General features: G+C 38.9%; 3 protein-coding genes across 9 annotated transcripts in view; 2 read left to right on the forward strand and 1 right to left on the reverse strand.

The window, feature by feature from the left end:
• Nucleotides 1-370: 370 nt before the first annotated feature.
• LOC134206269 (probable peptidyl-tRNA hydrolase 2) lies at nucleotides 371-1,312 on the forward strand. The gene is made up of 3 exons (XM_062681965.1): nucleotides 371-511; nucleotides 609-785; nucleotides 864-1,312. Exons 2-3 carry the CDS (start codon nucleotides 636-638, stop codon nucleotides 1,233-1,235), a joined length of 522 nt encoding a protein of 173 aa, XP_062537949.1. The 5' UTR covers nucleotides 371-511; nucleotides 609-635; the 3' UTR covers nucleotides 1,236-1,312.
• Nucleotides 1,313-5,775: 4,463 nt separating this feature from the next.
• On the forward strand, nucleotides 5,776-12,500 carry LOC134205115 (uncharacterized protein K02A2.6-like). 5 transcript variants are annotated; one of them, XM_062680057.1, is made up of 3 exons: nucleotides 5,776-8,291; nucleotides 8,364-10,677; nucleotides 10,846-12,500. In XM_062680057.1, the coding sequence occupies exons 1-3, from the start codon at nucleotides 6,902-6,904 to the stop codon at nucleotides 11,159-11,161; spliced, it is 4,020 nt and encodes a 1,339-aa protein (XP_062536041.1). In that variant the 5' UTR covers nucleotides 5,776-6,901; the 3' UTR covers nucleotides 11,162-12,500. The 5 variants fall into 5 exon arrangements, with proteins under 5 accessions (XP_062536041.1, XP_062536042.1, XP_062536040.1 ...); XM_062680058.1 differs by having other exon boundaries at nucleotides 5,776-7,541; nucleotides 8,415-10,677; XM_062680056.1 differs by having other exon boundaries at nucleotides 5,776-10,677.
• A 108-nt stretch (nucleotides 12,501-12,608) lies between these two features.
• Nucleotides 12,609-17,333, reverse strand: part of LOC134205114 (transcription initiation factor TFIID subunit 1) — a 34,124-nt gene continuing 29,399 nt past the window's right edge. For 2 of the 3 annotated variants that reach the window (XM_062680054.1, XM_062680053.1), the window contains exons 8-9: nucleotides 13,494-13,901; nucleotides 12,609-13,265 (exon numbers count right to left, since the gene is read on the reverse strand). In XM_062680054.1, coding sequence (XP_062536038.1) covers nucleotides 12,673-13,265; nucleotides 13,494-13,901 — 1,001 coding nt within the window. In that variant the 3' untranslated portion in view covers nucleotides 12,609-12,672. The remainder of the gene's footprint in view (nucleotides 13,266-13,493; nucleotides 13,902-17,333) is intronic. The other variant, XM_062680055.1, reaches the window with a different exon arrangement.

Consider the following 17,333-nt stretch of genomic DNA (forward strand, 5'->3'; position numbering starts at 1 on the left):
CGCGAATGGTCCTCCCTGACATATTCTGGATCCCAGAATGAGAAAATAAAAAATCAGATCTTTGTAACTAAACAAATACTAGGGGAAATTACGGCTTTGGCAGGTTTTGTTCTATTATTGTCAGGGGGGTTTTCTAGAACTAATTGTGCTCAAATTTGGCCTAATCATACGTTGCATATCAAAGAATATTGTGGCCAAATTTCATAAAATTTGGTCAACAAAAACCCCCCTAACAATAATTGAACAAAACCTGCCAAAGCCGTAATTTCCCCTTTACATAAATTTTGGCGTCGTGCCACCTACCTGGAAGTAATCCATTCAAAATGAATCGATCATCACAACGATAATCGATTAATGGAAGTAACTGATAAATTTGCGACATCTCTAGTCACTCATCATCAGCCGGAGTCGGAGACCCGAGACCGGAGACCAGGTGCAATTCTGGTTTTGTTAGATTGATTCAAGGTTTTATATTATATTTTAGGTTCTAGATTAGTTCTTTAGTAATCAGGTAAATACTTGAAATTCATACTTTTTATGTTAATAAGGTTAAAATAATGTGTTACTAAATAAGAGCTTCCACATCTATCTTTTAAAAATTGTTTCAGAGAGGTTATTGGTTACAAAACAAGAAGATGCTGGACACAACTCATATGATAAGTGCTGCTGCAGTGCTTGCCTCGTTCATCTTAGGATTCAAATTTGGTAACAAAAACATCACTGGGAAGGATACCGAGAATGGCCGTGCAACGAAAGCTACATCCGACAAAACAGAAGAAGAAAATGTGAGTATTTTATCCAGCCAGTCTATCATTTCCGGTAATGGTTCGTGACTTACGTCTGAATCAATTCTTTTTCGATAGATTTTCTCCGATATAGGCGGCGAATATAAAATGATATTGGTAGTTCGGAATGATCTCAAAATGGGCAAGGGAAAGATCGCGGCCCAGTGTGGTCATGCAGCTGTTGGTGCTTACGAGGGTGCCCTTAAGAAGACGCCGTCGGTCCTCCGCAAGTGGCAGAGAACCGGGCAGGCCAAAATTGCCGTAAAGGTCGAAAATGAACAGCAGCTGATGGAAGTCTATAGGACGGTCAAGGCGAATAATATCAACTGTTGCTTGATTCGTGACGCTGGTCGCACTCAAATAGAACCCAACAGTAAGACGGTGCTAGCCATCGGACCGGCACCCAACCAGGTGATCGACACAATAACTGGACATTTGAAACTCTTATAAAACATTTTTTTTTGGAAATTCAATTTTAACATTACTTTTTTTGTCTTTATTAAAGAGATTTTCAGCTCTAGGAATAACATTGATTGATTATGTATAGTCCGAATTCAAAAATCTCTTTCCAAGGTATCAATAAATTTAGAGTTTGGTAATTAGGTAGGGAAAAAGACGGCTTTGTCAGGTTTTGTTCTACTATTGGCAGGGGGGTTTTTGTCGACCGAATTTTATGAAATTTGGCCACAATATTCTTTGATATGCAAAGAATTTTTAGGCAAAATTTGAGTATAATCAGTCATAAAAAAACCCCCTGACAATAATAGAACAAAACCTGCCAAAGCCGTCATTCCCCCTACATGGAAATAGGTATCTTTTTTTATTCAAAAATATTTAGCATAATTGCACAAAACAGATAGGCATCATAGAACAAACTGCAATTTTCAAAGTAGACTCTTTGTGTATCAACAATGACGAACGACACTCCCGTATATCCCAGGCGAATGAAAGAGACAGCGTACACACGCTCAAACACATTGGACTAATATTGACTCCGCCCCCAAGAAAATGCGTCGGTTGCAGCTTTGTTTGACCGTGTGTGAAGTTGTTCGCTTTTCGAACAACCATTTGAAAGTTGGTTGGTTGGAAAAAATCAAAGGTTTGATTGTAGTTTGATCTGTTGGGAACGGAGTCAAGGTTCGCCGAACATGTTTGAGCGTTTGTAGTGATGTCGCACAAACCCCCATATATTTTTTGATGGTTGGAGTTTGAGTTGGCGCTTCGGTCGTTCGAGTTAGCAACCCTATAACCCTATATTCTAGTATTTCTAGTTCGAGTGTGATATTGTTGGTCGGATAAATTGAGTGTTCGCGCCGCTGTTGGTAGAATATGGTGGACTGAACGAGAGGTGGAGTCAATGTTGGACAAACTGCTGCATTATGGAACGTACACACGGTCAAGCAGTTTGACCAACATTGACTCCACCTCTCGTTTATTCAAACATTCGTCAAGTTTCACCAACAGCGACACGAACAATCAATTTATTCGACCAACAATATCACACACGAACGACCGAAGCGCCAACTTGAGCACCAACCATCACAAAATATATGGGGGTTTGTGCAACTTCACTACAAATGCTCAAACATGTTCGGCGAACTTTGACTCCACCCCCGATAACTCAAACCAAAATCAAACCGTTTTATTTTTTTCCAACCGAGCCGCCAACTGTCAAATGGTTGTTCGAACAACTTCACACACGTTCAAACAAAGCAACAACCGAAGCGTTATCTTGGGGGCGGAGTCAATGTTCGTCAAACTGCTTGACTGGTGTGTACGTTGCATTATGCAACGTACACACAAGTCAAGCAGTTTGACGAACATTGACTCCACCCCCACCCGGTTCTTGCTTTGTTAAAACTAACGAGCCTGGAAAAACAAAGAGACGCAATACTCCTACCTTTAACAACCTTGTGCTCGATTGGAACAAATGATTTGACAGCAAATGCGCTGTTCCAATTTTGACACTTCATCTCTTTGTTATGAGTGCGGCCTCTTTAGTTAAAACGTGTGTGAAGTTGTTCGAACAACCATTTGACAGTTGGCGGCTCGGTTGGAAAAAATTAAAACGGTTTGATTTTGGTTTGAGTTGTCGGGGGTGGAGTCAAGGTTCGCCGAACATATTTGAGCATTTGTAGTGAAGTTGCACAAACCCCCATATATTTTTTGATGGTTGATGCTCAAGTTGGCGCTTCGGTCGTTCGTGTGTGATATTGTTGGTCGAATAAATTGATCGTTCGTGCTGCTGTTGATAAAACTTAATGGATGTTTGAATAAACGAAAGGTGGAGTCAATGTTGGTCAAACTGCTTGACCGTGTGTACGTTGCATTATGGAAATATTGAGATGTGGATTAGAAAATCCTAGGAGAGCTGTTTGGGGGGGATTATCACATCAATGGAGCGTACACACTGGTCAAGCAGTTCGACCAATATTGACTCCACCTCTCGTTTAGTCAAGCATCCAACAAGCACCACCAACAGCGGCGCGAACACTCAATTTATCCGACCAACAATATCACTCACGAATGACCGAAGCGCCAACTTGAACACCAACCATCAAAAAATATATGGGGGTTTGTGCGACTTCACTACAAACGCTCAAACATGTTCGACGAACTTTGACTCCGCCCCGACAGATCAAACCAAAATCAAACCGCTTTGATTTTTTCCAACCAAGCCGCCAACCGTCAAATGGTTGTTTGAACAACTTGACACACGGTTAAACAAAGCAAAAACCGAAGCGTTTTCTGGGGGGCGGAGTGTGTGAGCGTGTGTACGCTACATAACCCAGAACATATTAGTGCTGTCCAATGAGCAGCTCGAAGTAGCTCGAAGTTGTTCCCGTCCTGCTCGTTCTTTTTTGTCAACAAACGGGCCTGAGCGTGACAGGAACAACTTCGAGCTACTTCGAGCTGCTCATTGGACGCAGCAATTAGTGCTGTCCAATGAACAGCTCGAAGTAGCTCGAAGTTGTTCCCGTCCTGCTCGTTCTTTTTTGTCAACAAACGGGCATGAGCGTGACAGGAACAACTTCGAGCTGCTCATTGGACAGCACTATTTTTTAATATGGCACAATTTGCTTTCATGTGTCAATATCGAGTCATGGGACATCGACGGAGGTTTGACTGTAGCAATTGGATTGATTAGGAGCAACGAAAACCATGTTTGCTGCAAGTTACCCCACAACACACGCTCAGACTTCAAGTTTACCTCTAAGGCTGTGAACCATCCCATCAATTCGTTTAACCCTCTCCCGCCCATGGTGTCTGTGGTGCACCATCAAATTTTGCACCTTCTAACCTTCATCGAATTGTTTCAACAACAAAAAGGAATATTGGACACATCTTTATGGTTACATTAGACTGGAAATATAATCAATTTTGAGTACAAATAGTGAAACTATTGAAAACAATCAATTAACTATTGATTTACAATCAAAAACTTTTTTTTCGTTTTCCACTAATTTTGGCTATGCCAAATAACTTTTGTTCTAGCATTTTTCTCAAAGATGATTCCTTCCTATTGAAATATTTGAAAAAAGTCGTGGGCGGGAAAGGGTTAACTTTTAGTTAAAATTTGACACTTCAATGGTTATTTTCCCATCTTATTTAATTTCTTAACAAAAAGACTTTCATCAACCATCCTTCAACGTAGAGTAGACGTACTTGTTCCGCTCTGAAAAAGCCGCATATGGTTATTCACTGAGGAAAATGGAAGTATGATTTTCAATCAAACAGCTTATGAAAATTTGCCACAAGGAATCGGTATGAATTCCAATATGTTGCCTGTGGTTGCCTTATGAATGATGATTTCCATTTCCATGGGTTCGAACCATGGACGTCGGGTCGGGAGGCCGGTATGTGGACCACACGCGTATAAGAAGCACTGTTGATGGAATAATCAGTCGAAGATTCATAAGGCGTCAGTTATGAATTTCAATAGTTCAGTTCGCTGAGTGTTCTACAAACTATATAGGCTGTGAACAGTGGCGTAGCCAGTAAATTGGTCTGGGGGGGGGGATATCTGAACATTTTTTTTTCAAAAAAAAAATTTCTTCTAAAAGTTTTATCTCTCGGGGGGGTTTTATGCTCAAAACCACCCCCGTGGCTACGCCACTGGCTGTGAACCATTCCAGCTATTCGTTTGACTTTTGGTTAAAATTTGACAGTTCGATGGTCATTTTCCCATCGTGGTTAAAATTTTACCCCGAAGCCGACCCATTTGAGTTTTGACAGATTGATAGTTATTCGGAACGAAATGGATTAGGCGCCAATTTTCTCGCGAACAAAGTTTAACTATCAAACTGTCAAATCTAACCATGCTCCGGAGCAGGGTTATTTTTAACCACGGCGAAATAGCCATCGAACTGTCAAATTTTAACTAAAAGTTCAACGAATCGGTGGATTGGTTCACAACCTAAAAACATCAAATATGTCCAGCAATTGTTTTTAACCCTTTTGTTACCGACAAAAAAAACACCCTTACGTTACCGACAGGATTTTGAATAAACTTTTCTAATAATATACAAATAGGGTAATATTAATGTTTCAAAACCACTCTCTCTAATGAAACGGTAAAACCATTGCATTTTGACATTTTTGTATTTCCGAAGAATACTTATTTAACATAACTGCAAAATGTTTATGCTTAAAATGAGTTTTCAAAAATTGCAATTAATTAACATTCCGCTTGAATAATCATCGGAAAGTAGGCAATTTCCTATGTTGAAGTATGTAAGCATTTTCACTGTTGCAAGTTACCCCATACGGGTAGTCAGGAGAGTTTATTACATTTTTTGATTTTTTTTTGTTTAATTCGAACAACTTTTATATAAGTATTAATGAACGATTCATACTTATTCTTTCAAAATGAGAAAGTTTTGATCTTTGAGTACTACCTATCTGAGTAGGGCGAGATTTTTATGGCGTAACACACCACATTTCGATGATGTCCATGCTCTCCAATCGCTGTATTGTACATTAGTGTGATGTTCGGTGAAATAGTCCGAACCCTTCGAGAGAATTTGTACTCAAAGAGAGGTTTGAAATACGTGAGAGCTTAAACGATATATTGTAATATAATGCTTGAGAAGAATAAACGAAGACTTCGGTCTGTCTCTTATAATTTGATCAGCAGACGAACCAGACGTGTTTTAAAAAACTTATAAACTAAAGAAACCCAAAAGTCATATATATCAAGTGGCGACGAGGGAAAATGAACGTATTAGATAGCTAAAAGTGATTCATAGTGACAATTCAAAATACATAAAAGAATAAAATTATTTCCTCGCAGCAATTATTGAAGCGTGCTTATTTGACAGTGCAGTGTAGATTGACCTGTTTGAACTATAGTTAGCTGTACTGACAACAGTTAAATTAAATAGCAAGCGACAAGATCTACATAAAAAACGAAACTGTATTAAAAAGTTTAAAAACGGGAGGAAAAAAATAATTGAGTTTTAGCACGTGGTGTGCGAATAGTGAAACACGGCCATCGCAAATCGCATTGTTCCGCTTAGTCCGCCATGTTAAGGGCGCAGTAGTGGCATTGGATGAAAATTTAGTACAAATTCGGCCGAGAGAGTTAAATCTATTGGTAGGTGAGTGAGAATAGTGAAGTCAGCAACAAAGCTAAGTCACAACATTAGATAAAGTGTTCTAGAGATTCTGTAAAACTTAAGTGAGAGAGAAAATTGGATTGTGATCGTTGAATAACCATCGAAGAAGCGAATAGTGAGAGCAGTATAGACTGAGACTGACAGATAAATTGAGTGTGAGAATATTACCAGCAGTGAGCAATTGAGCATATGAAGTAGCATTGGCTGAGCGTAAAGTGGGTGAGCAGAAACAAGGGCGATCATCGGTGAGACGATCGTCGGAGAGAAAACACCAATATAGATAATCTACAGAGAAAGCGGTGAGACGTGAGATTCATACGGTGAGGACATCGATGGTGAATCGTACGTCGGAGAGAGAGAGAGAAACGTTGACTACACACGCTACAGTGAAAGGCGACAAGCAAGCATAACAAAGTACACAGTAAGCTACATCAAGCCAAGTAAGTCATTTCTGTTTGTGTGACATTTTCTTTTGTTTGGTATATTTCTTCCTTCAGAATGTCTGCAATGATTGGTAGCGTGGATCATTATGTGCGTGGCAGTAGTTTTGCCAGTTATATGAAAAGAATGAATATCCTTTTTCAGCTAAACAATATCCCAGAAAACAACAAGAAAAACTTTTTCATTGCCCTTAGTGGGTCTGTAATATTTGATGAAATAGAACTTATTTACCCTGGAATAGATATTGCAAATATTGATTATAATGATATGATTAACAAGCTAAAAGAGAGATTGGACAAAGTGCAACCCAACATGATGCATCGGCATAAGTTTCATGCTCGTGTGCAGGGAGTGGATGAGCCTGCAGAAAATTATGTCTTGGCATTGAAATTGCTAGCTAGTCATTGCGGTTTTGGTACTCACAAAGATGAAGCTATTAAGGACAAAATAGTATTCGGCCTAAGAGATCAGGATTTAAAACATAAATTGTTGATGAAAGATGACATGAGTTTGGATGAGGTCGAACAGATGGTGGTTCGAACTGAATTAGCTAAATGCCGTGCAAAAGAACTAGCAGAGCGTAATGAAGATCCTAGGGAAATTAATTCGGTAAAATACAGAATAGGTAATCAATCACAATGGAATGGTGTGAATACGGAAAGAGAAGGTAGACCCAGTACAAGAGGATACGGTGGGCGTTTTCGTTATAGAAGCAGGAGTTTGAGTAGAGACAGAGAGCAAACACAATACAAAAACAATCATTATGACTATTACAATCGAAATCGCGTTCGTAATGAGCAACAGCTGGGAAATAGATATTCGGAACGTCGCGGTAATCAAAGTTACAACCCACATCAAAATGTTATTTGTAATTTTTGTAAATTGAGAGGACACATAAAACGTAACTGTTATAAACTGAAGAACGGTAAAAGTGTGAATTTTGTCGAGGACGCGCCTATTGAAATCAATAGCTACGATTTCAAACGGCTACAGATAAAGGATTCGGAGGATGAAGACAATGATTACCCATGCATGATGGTGGTAGGTAATCGTTTTAGTAAGCCATGCTTAGTGAATGTGTTTGTTGAAGGTATTCTGTTAAACATGGAAATAGATTGTGGAGCTGCGGTATCAATCATTAGTCTAGCTGTATACAGGACGCATTTTAAACACATTGAAGCTTCAAAGTGCAGTAGTCGTTTAATGGTAGTGGATGGCCAACAGCTTTCAATTTTTGGTAAAATATTTGTCAATGTCGTAGCCAATAATATTCAGCATCAAGTGAAACTAATAATACTTGATTGCTCAAGGCATTTTGTCCCTTTGTTCGGAAGAAATTGGCTGGACATTTTTTATCCCAGTTGGAGAAAAACTTTTGGAAATTATATGGAGATCAACGCGCTGAGTAAGGATACTGGTAGGAATTCGGAGCAAAAGCTAGACATGGGTAAAATTGAATCAAATATAAAATCACGTTTTCCTAAACTTTTTGACGGAGATTTTTCATTTCCAATAACAGGATTTGAAGCGGATCTTGTTCTTAGAGATGATAGTCCCATATTTAGAAAAGCTTACGATGTCCCATTTAAACTGAGAGAAAAGGTGGTGGAGCACCTGGATTCGCTTGAAAAACAGAATATCATTTCTCCAATACAGGTTAGTGAGTGGGCTTCCCCAATTGTTATTGTACCAAAAAAAGATAATGACATACGAATGGTAATAGATTGTAAGGTCTCTATAAATAAACAAATAATTCCCAACACATATCCGCTACCGTTAGCCCAAGACATATTTGCATCCTTAGCCGGGTGCAAATGGTTCTGTTGCCTAGATTTAGCAGGGGCGTATACTCAGCTCAAACTTTCTGTGCGATCAAGGAAATTCGTTGTAATAAATACTATTAAAGGACTGTACACGTACAATCGGTTGCCACAGGGTGCGTCATCTAGCGCGGCCATATTCCAGAAAGTTATGGACCAAATTCTAATAGGCCTGAAACATGTTCGATGCTATCTGGATGATGTGCTGATAGCAGGAGAGACTATAGAAGAGTGTTTATCAAATTTACATTTAGTGCTTGAACGATTACAAAACGCAAATTTAAAAGTAAATTATAAGAAGTGCAAATTTTTTGTCAATTCTCTCAATTATCTAGGACATTTGGTCACCGAAGAGGGACTCCTTCCATCTCCAGAGAAATTATCGACGATTGAAAAAGCCAAAGTTCCAACAGATACTACTGAACTCAAAGCATTTTTAGGTTTAATTAATTTTTATGGGAAATTCGTGCCTCATTTATCAGCAAAATTAAGTTGTCTTTACGCCCTATTGCGTAAGGATACGAAGTTTGTTTGGACAATGGAATGTCAGAAAACATTTGAAGAAAGTAAACATGCTTTGTTAACTGCTAATTTTCTTGAATTTTACGATCCCGATAAACCGATCATAGTAGTATCTGATGCTTGTGGCTATGGGCTGGGAGGCGTAATAGCTCATGTTGTAGATGGAAAAGAAAAACCAATCAGTTTTGCATCATTTTCATTAAATTCCGCTCAAAAAACCTATCCTATATTGCATTTGGAAGCTTTGGCGCTTGTGTGTACAGTTAAAAAGTTTCATAAATTTTTATTCGGTCAAAAGTTCACAATCTATACAGATCACAAGCCACTTTTGGGAATTTTTGGCAAAGAGGGTAAACATCAGTTATGTGTGACAAGATTGCAAAGGTATGTGATGGAAATGTCGATTTATGAATTCACCATATGTTATAGGCCTTCAGCTATGATGGGAAATGCAGACTTTTGCTCACGATTTCCTTTGAATCAAAGTGTTCCAACAAATCTGGACGATGGCTGCATCAAGAGTATTAACTTTTTCAATGATTTCCCATTGGATTACACTTTAATTGCAAAGGAAAGTAAGATAGATCTTCTTCTTTCAAAAATATTAGAATTCATTGATAATGGATGGCCTAGAAAAATTGAAAAAGACTGGCTACAAATATTTTCCATACGGTGTGATTTGGAAACAATAGAAGGTTGTATTTTGTATCAAGACAGAGTATTTATACCGTATTCCTTAAGGAATAAGATTTTGAGGCTACTGCATTCAAATCACAATGGGATTGTCCGGATGAAGCAAACAGCTCGTCAATTTGTATTTTGGTTTAATTTGAATAAAGATATAGAACAATTTGTGAAACAATGCGAACCATGCATAAAAATGTCACTAGTGCCAAAATCGGTTTGTAATTCATCGTGGATTCCAACAAATCGTCCTTTCAGTCGCATTCATGCTGATTTTTTCTTCCTTGAATCTAAGACCTATCTTTTAGTGGTAGATAGTTACACTAAGTGGCTTGAAGTAGAAATTATGAAATATGGGACAGATGCAAAAAGGGTTATAAAGAAATTCACTGTTATTTTTGCGAGATTCGGACTTCCGGACGTTCTTGTAACCGATGGTGGACCGCCTTTTAATTCTAGCCAATTTGTTACCTTCATGCAAAGGCAAGGAATAAAAGTTTTAAAAAGCCCTCCTTATAATCCTAGTAGCAATGGACAGGCCGAACGTATGGTGAGGTTAGTGAAAGAGGTGCTAAAAAGATTTCTTTTAGATCCTTTGACGAAATCTCTTGATGATGATGATAAAATTACTTATTTTTTAGCAAACTATAGAAACACTTGTACAGCATCTGACGAAAGAGTTCCATCTGAAAAATTACTGTGTTTCAAACCAAAGAGTCTATTGGATCTTTTACATCCTAGACGAGGTTACAAAAATTCTTTGGATTTACCAAGGTTGTCTTCCCCGGATTCATCTAGGAATAAATTGTATAATAATAATTCTGATAATGCGTCATCCCATGATCCATTTCTCAATTTAACAGTAGGGGAAAAAGTATGGTACAAAAATAATGACAAGACTGCAATTGAGAAATGGATTGAGGCTAAATACGTCAAAAGAATATCAACTAATGTTTTCGAAATTTCTTTTGGCAGACACAACTGCAGCGCTCACCGAAATCAGCTAAAGATTGTGGGCCCTCAACAATCTAAGTCGTCGATACAAATTCCTATACAACGCGAAAAACGTCGAAGAGGCTCATTGGACAACGAGAAAGAATTCTTGGGATTTCAAGATGAACCAATCGTAAAAGGGAAGGACTACAGTAGCAAACGAGTGAAACATACTAGAACTAGCCCGATAGCAACGCGAAGTTATTCGCGCTCGATAAGGAAGGATGACCAATCCAGTCAGAGCACCGGTAGCAATGCATGCAGCATGGAGATGCCATTGAGTCCCGGGATACACTAAGTGTTTATGTGAATTGAATGTGAAGAAAATTAGCCTATCAGAGAAGTAACATGTGAAACTATTGAGAATTCTGTTTAGTTGTTTAAGAAAATATGTAGCATGATCGAAAAGGCTAAATATCTAATGATTAATTAAGTGATTATTAAATTTTTAAGTTCAGTCAAGTTCATGAATTCGAATATAACAAATTTGATTGTAATCAAACAAGGTCTGATCTAAAGAAGGGAGGATTGTGATGTTCGGTGAAATAGTCCGAACCCTTCGAGAGAATTTGTACTCAAAGAGAGGTTTGAAATACGTGAGAGCTTAAACGATATATTGTAATATAATGCTTGAGAAGAATAAACGAAGACTTCGGTCTGTCTCTTATAATTTGATCAGCAGACGAACCAGACGTGTTTTAAAAAACTTATAAACTAAAGAAACCCAAAAGTCATATATATCAATTAGTTCGTAGCATACTCGAGTATTAAGTACAAATCTGGGCTCCGTATCATTCCGTTCCATGCATCGACTGTAGTTACATCATGGAGTATTTTCGATTTCATGCACCGTCTCGTCAACTCAGAAATCGCCAACTGCTATGGATCCGTGGCCACCGCACCCAACCCATTACGAATAATCCATTAGATTAATGCTGCAGACTATTCAATGAAGTATGTTGTTTTTTCGACTTCAGTGTTAGTAAATTAGTTTTAAAAATAAAATTAAGTCAAATAACCAGTCTGTACCATCTATAAATTAAAGACGGTGTTCAAAAAAAATCATAAACCATAAAGTTGTCGATTATATAGACTGTTACCCGTATTCTAGTGTTTGTACGTACACGCTGTCGAACGAAAGTTGATGCGCATTCTTGTTTACAATAGCAAAATCAAATATGGAAATAATTTGAACGATTTCTTTCATTCGTCCGTAAACCAGGATATGGGTGAATATGTTGTTGTGCAGCACTCTGCACCAGAAGGCTTCGTTCTGTATCACAATGAGGCCGATTAGGCATCGTGAAATATCGTAGAAAAGGCGACTGGCCCCAGTTGCTGGGTCTTTCTCTCATTTAACGGCAAGAACAGCTCGCTTGTCCCGTCGACATAAACGCTTCACTTCATCCTCCAGAACCGAATATCGTTGATAGGCTGAAACTCTCATTCCTCTGGTTTTCGATCGCTATACTGTGGCTTTGGCTTCTCTATCTTCCAGGTTTTGTCGATAAGCCATTGCCCATTTTTGTTATTTTTTGTCATATATTCGAAATGGACAAATTGATATTGAGAGCGAGACTCAAATCCGCAACCCCCTACTTCTCTAGACAGCCGTGATCTCGGGCGTGATAACCCCGAGATCATATAAAATTCACGCGGAAAATCCATCGGTTAACACTAAAGCGCTTATGCTGAACAACAAAGTTCTGCGTTTTATCTATGATGGACTGTAAATGAAAAGGATATTTTAGTTGACTTTCATAATACAACTATATTTTGTTTCCTGCAATGCCATTATGCATAATAAGCCTAAAACCACAGATCCCCTCCATCGTCATTATCGTCGTTCTCGTTAGCGTTATTGAATATATCCATTTGCAAATTATTTTGTTCATCATCACTGTCCGAAATAGCGAGATCCTTATGCAGCGATTGCAGTGGTGGTAGAACACCCCCTTGCTGCTGTTGCGGTTGTTGCACCTGTTGTTGAATATCCCCGACATTTCCCATGACTTGTTGATCATCGAACTGTGAGGGTTGCTGATGGAACTGCGGAAAATTTGGATCTAAGGAACTGCCTTGTTGGTAGACATATTGATTAGAACTTATAACTCCGGGTTGTACTCCAGGTTCTGATGTAAGGTGTCTGTTAGATAATCCGAGGAAATCACTCGGATCATAATTGGGATCAATCTCCATGGATTCTTCAGCGGTTTGGTAGAATGACTGAGTACCACTCAGCTGTACCATGGCTTCGGCGGCCTGTTGACTATCGCCTTCTTGGAGAGGCAACATTGACGAATTTGACTGAGCATTCGTATGATCAAGTGTTACCGAAACACCCTCGTTATCACTCATGGTGACTTCTTCGAACTCTTCGTCATCTGTCGAATATTGACCACCTGTAAGGGGACAGTATTATAATATTTTATAGATAAATTAGAATAAAGCCTTCTCAACACTGATTATCACTAATAGAACATCGTAAGTGCTTAGGAAATGCATTAAAATAAAATGATTAAAGATACGAATCTAAAGGCAAATTCAAGCAACATCTATCTACTATCATATTGAACTTATTCTTGCTATCTACGTCTAATATTGAAGCTACATTGGCGACCTTGACTTACCTTGCTTGTGTCGCCCAAATAGTCCCGAGTCCCCAAAAAATCTTCCACCTTTGGTAGTAGCGATTGTACTATCATGCCTGAACGTATTGTTAGTACCCGTTAGCTTTGTCCGATCCATCTCGGAGGTGCCCGCATTGGCCATCCAGTTCATCTCGAAGGCCGAAGCAGACGGGTCGGTGGCCAACAGTGGCGTGGAAGAACTTGACGGGATGCCTTCGTATCCACCGAGCGACCCACCACTAGCAAAAGTGCTAGCACCGCCTGCGTTACTTCTCGCAAGATTGGCACTCTGGATGGCTGTATTGGTGATGACGCCGTTAAAGTTGCCATGTTCCTTTCGTGGCCTACCACGGGAGCGCTTGAGCAACATCCTGTTCATCATCTGTGACATCATCATGCCAGGGAATTCTAAGATAGTATACACGGCAAGATAGTGTGGTAAGGATAGATTTGTTGGCAGGTTCTCAGTGCAATAACAGTACACAAAAGGCGGCACTCACAGGTGAATATATGAACCCGAGATTAGTTTCTAGTTCAAGCTGCACAAAAGGACGAATATTAGATGAAAAGACCGATCACATGGAGTATTATGTTCAACAATAGTAAATGAAGTACGTAGTAGTATTCACCCATCACAAAACTCTTTTGGGGAAGCTATTTATATGTTGAAAAATCTCAGTTCCAGTATCTGCATATTTTACATATATTTTAAACTGTTTTGAAGTAGTACCTACAATTTGAAACACAAGCAAAGCACATGGAATCGCCCAAAAAAGTATTGCAACCAGTACTGACAAAAAATCAAACTTATGGACGTTTCAAATCAATCGTGAGTTGGAACACAGTTAGCTAATCTCCCAAAATATCATGCATGAGTTAAATCATTCGTTCGTATTATCGCAGGATGTTCTTCATTGTTAAAAACATTTGAATTGATGTTCTTCGCAAGAAACAATGTATATTCTTGCATATTTAAGCAAAAAAACTGCGCTCGATTGATTTCTTATTTTTTTAAAGCTTTATTAAGGTGTTTTTTTAAAGATTGATTTCTTATGCTTTTGGTACTAAACTGACTTTTAAGAAAATTACTCACACGATCCAGTTTTGCATGAAAATCTAAGGCGCTATGTTTGCTCTAATGGACAGTTTTGGAGAGTCAATTTTACCAGCCATGAGTTAAGCCGTAAAGGCAGCTTGCGATATATTCCTTCTTATTTGAAGAGCATTCATCAACGGTCCTCATATGCAGGAAGATGAGTGAGGTCGTTCCACGACAGTTGCTGAAGTGCCTAATGCACGAATCTACGATACGCAGATTAGAGCCTGGAGCTCCAGTCCTACTTCCTTTCGTTTGTTGTTAATAAAAGACCAAACGACAAGTTTTTACTTTTTTACTGAGTGATATCTAGCTATTAGGGATCAATTATATAGTGGTGCGCCCCGCTAGCCCCTTCTTTTGACTCCAGGGGCTACTTTGGATTTTTGATTTTATATAAAAAGTAAACGAAAAAAATACCAAATTTGAAACAGAAAGTTGCCATCTTGCTATCAACAAGCCACCCGAATGGTGATACTGTAAGTAATTGATAGTAATTCACGTTGTTATTCTTGTTTCAAAATGTCCAAAGTAGATCCCGATTTATCAAAAGAAATCCCGCACGGCGGTACAATACGATTAAATGATGAAACTCCTGTTTCATGATCAGCGTTCAATTATGAGCATGTATCACATTGTTAATTGCTTATTATTTAAATTACGTGATCAGTACTGTCGCAATGCTTTTACTAAAAAAAAATATTTTTTTCGAATATTCTAGGTTGTCCAAACTGTTCCGGAGTACATATTCTCGAATGCATCAGAAAATATGTTTGGAAACAAAATGTTTTATTATGACAACTATGTCTAAGAACATGTATGTATTCATAACACATAAATTTATCGAGATTTGAATGAACAAACAACAATTTATTTATTTATGTATTTGTATAATTTTTCATCTGACTTAGTAGTCTACATGAAGACTTAAAACTAAAGATTTGTCATTCGATGTAAAATTGCAGCAAATGTCGCCGAAATCCTTAAGCGCGGATGTCGAAATCGAATTGAACAGAACCTTCGTTGAAACGGCGAATCATGGCGACTAAGCAACTGTTGGCAGCGTAATGTTGAATCCTGGCTAGTAAATTGGGCACATCGTACTCCGATAGCAAAATTTTGGCGATTAAAACTGCTTGCGCCACATTTCTCCGTTTGCTAAGGGTATCCAGTCCCAGCAGGCGACAGCGATCAGCGTATGGCGGCAAAGTGATCGAGTCCATCCAAGGAAGATGGCGCAGTGCGTTGCGGACGAACTTATGTTGAACAGCTTCCAAATGAGCTGTCCAGACGTCCTGGTAAGGATTCCAAACAACAGAAGCAAATTCCAAATGAGAGCGCACCAACGCGCAGTAAAGTGCTTTGAAGCACAAAGGATCACGGAATTCACTGGAAATTTTGAAGTTGAATCCAAGCTGACGATTCGCTTTATCAATAGTAGTTGATAAGTGACGGCTGTAGGTTAGTCTATCATCCAACACAACTCCAAGTCTTTGATATGGTCGACACGTTGTAGAGTAGTTCCTGCAATATTATAATCGAAAATCATGGTGTCTACAGTGCGACGAAAGCTTATCACGTAGCATTTAGGGATGGCAGGAACCATCATATTTCGATCGCACCAATCATTGAAGACGTCCAAGAGTTTCTGCAATTATAGGCAGTCCGAAAGGTTTCGTACAACGAGGTAGATTTGAGATCTGTATATATACACGGCGTCAACTTGATTTTTTTTTCGGAAATGTTGTCCATACAAAACGATGTGAAGCTCACCAGATTCGTTTCTACAGATCGACCGAGAAAGAAACCATGTTGGAATGGGCTGATATAATTCTTGCATTTCTTGCAATTTCTCATAGATCAGCGACTCAAACACTTTCGATTCAACTCCATGTGATGTAATGCCCCGATAGTTTGTTACGTCGCTTCTGTCTCCTTTTTTAAATTCAGAGCCTTCCAAACATCCTGGAGTACAGAACATGCGATCTACCCAACTAATCAATCCTAAATGATGTATCCGCACACCGCTAAATATCCTGAAAGGTCCATAGAGGATTTCAATCATTACTTAAACTAGCTTCTACAGACCTTTTTTGGTTCTCCAACACGTCCTGGTGTTCAGCACATGGGATCTGAACAATCAACCAAGTTCTAAATGATAGATTAGTGCATCGCTAAACATTCTAGAAGGTCCATCGAACCGATAGGATTTCGCTCAGTACTTCCCCAAGCTACTACAGATTTTTTGATTCTCCAGTTCAGAACATGGGATCTAACCGATCAACCAAGTCTTGAATGATGCTATGCTTTCCCTCCGTGGTTGAGATAGGGCACACACCCGTTACTAACGGAAGTTGCCCTAATTGCTACTACCGCTACGAAGTTGCTGTCAAGTTTTGAGAAGGGCCAAGCTGTCAAATTTCGGCTTTTCTCAAAATCTCCAAGAATCAGCGGAAGAGGGTGTAAAGGCTGAAAGATTGGTCCTGGTCGTTCTTTTCCGTATCGACTGCCATAAACGGCAAAAGTGCGCGCCGATCAATAAAAGTTTCAGTTTGTTTAAATTTTTACAAATATATTACCAAAAGTGCGTTTCAAGTGAAATTAGGAACAATTCAGCAGCCATAGGATAAACAACTTGATTTGGACTCCTACACATTTTGGACCCTCCTGGGGACATTTTCTTGATATCTGAACTAAAATCAATGCCGCTGCTAATTCTCCTATTGGCTACAGACAAATAATAT

Source organism: Armigeres subalbatus, chromosome 1 (genome assembly GCF_024139115.2).
Source record: "Armigeres subalbatus isolate Guangzhou_Male chromosome 1, GZ_Asu_2, whole genome shotgun sequence".
NCBI lineage: Eukaryota > Metazoa > Arthropoda > Insecta > Diptera > Culicidae > Armigeres > Armigeres subalbatus.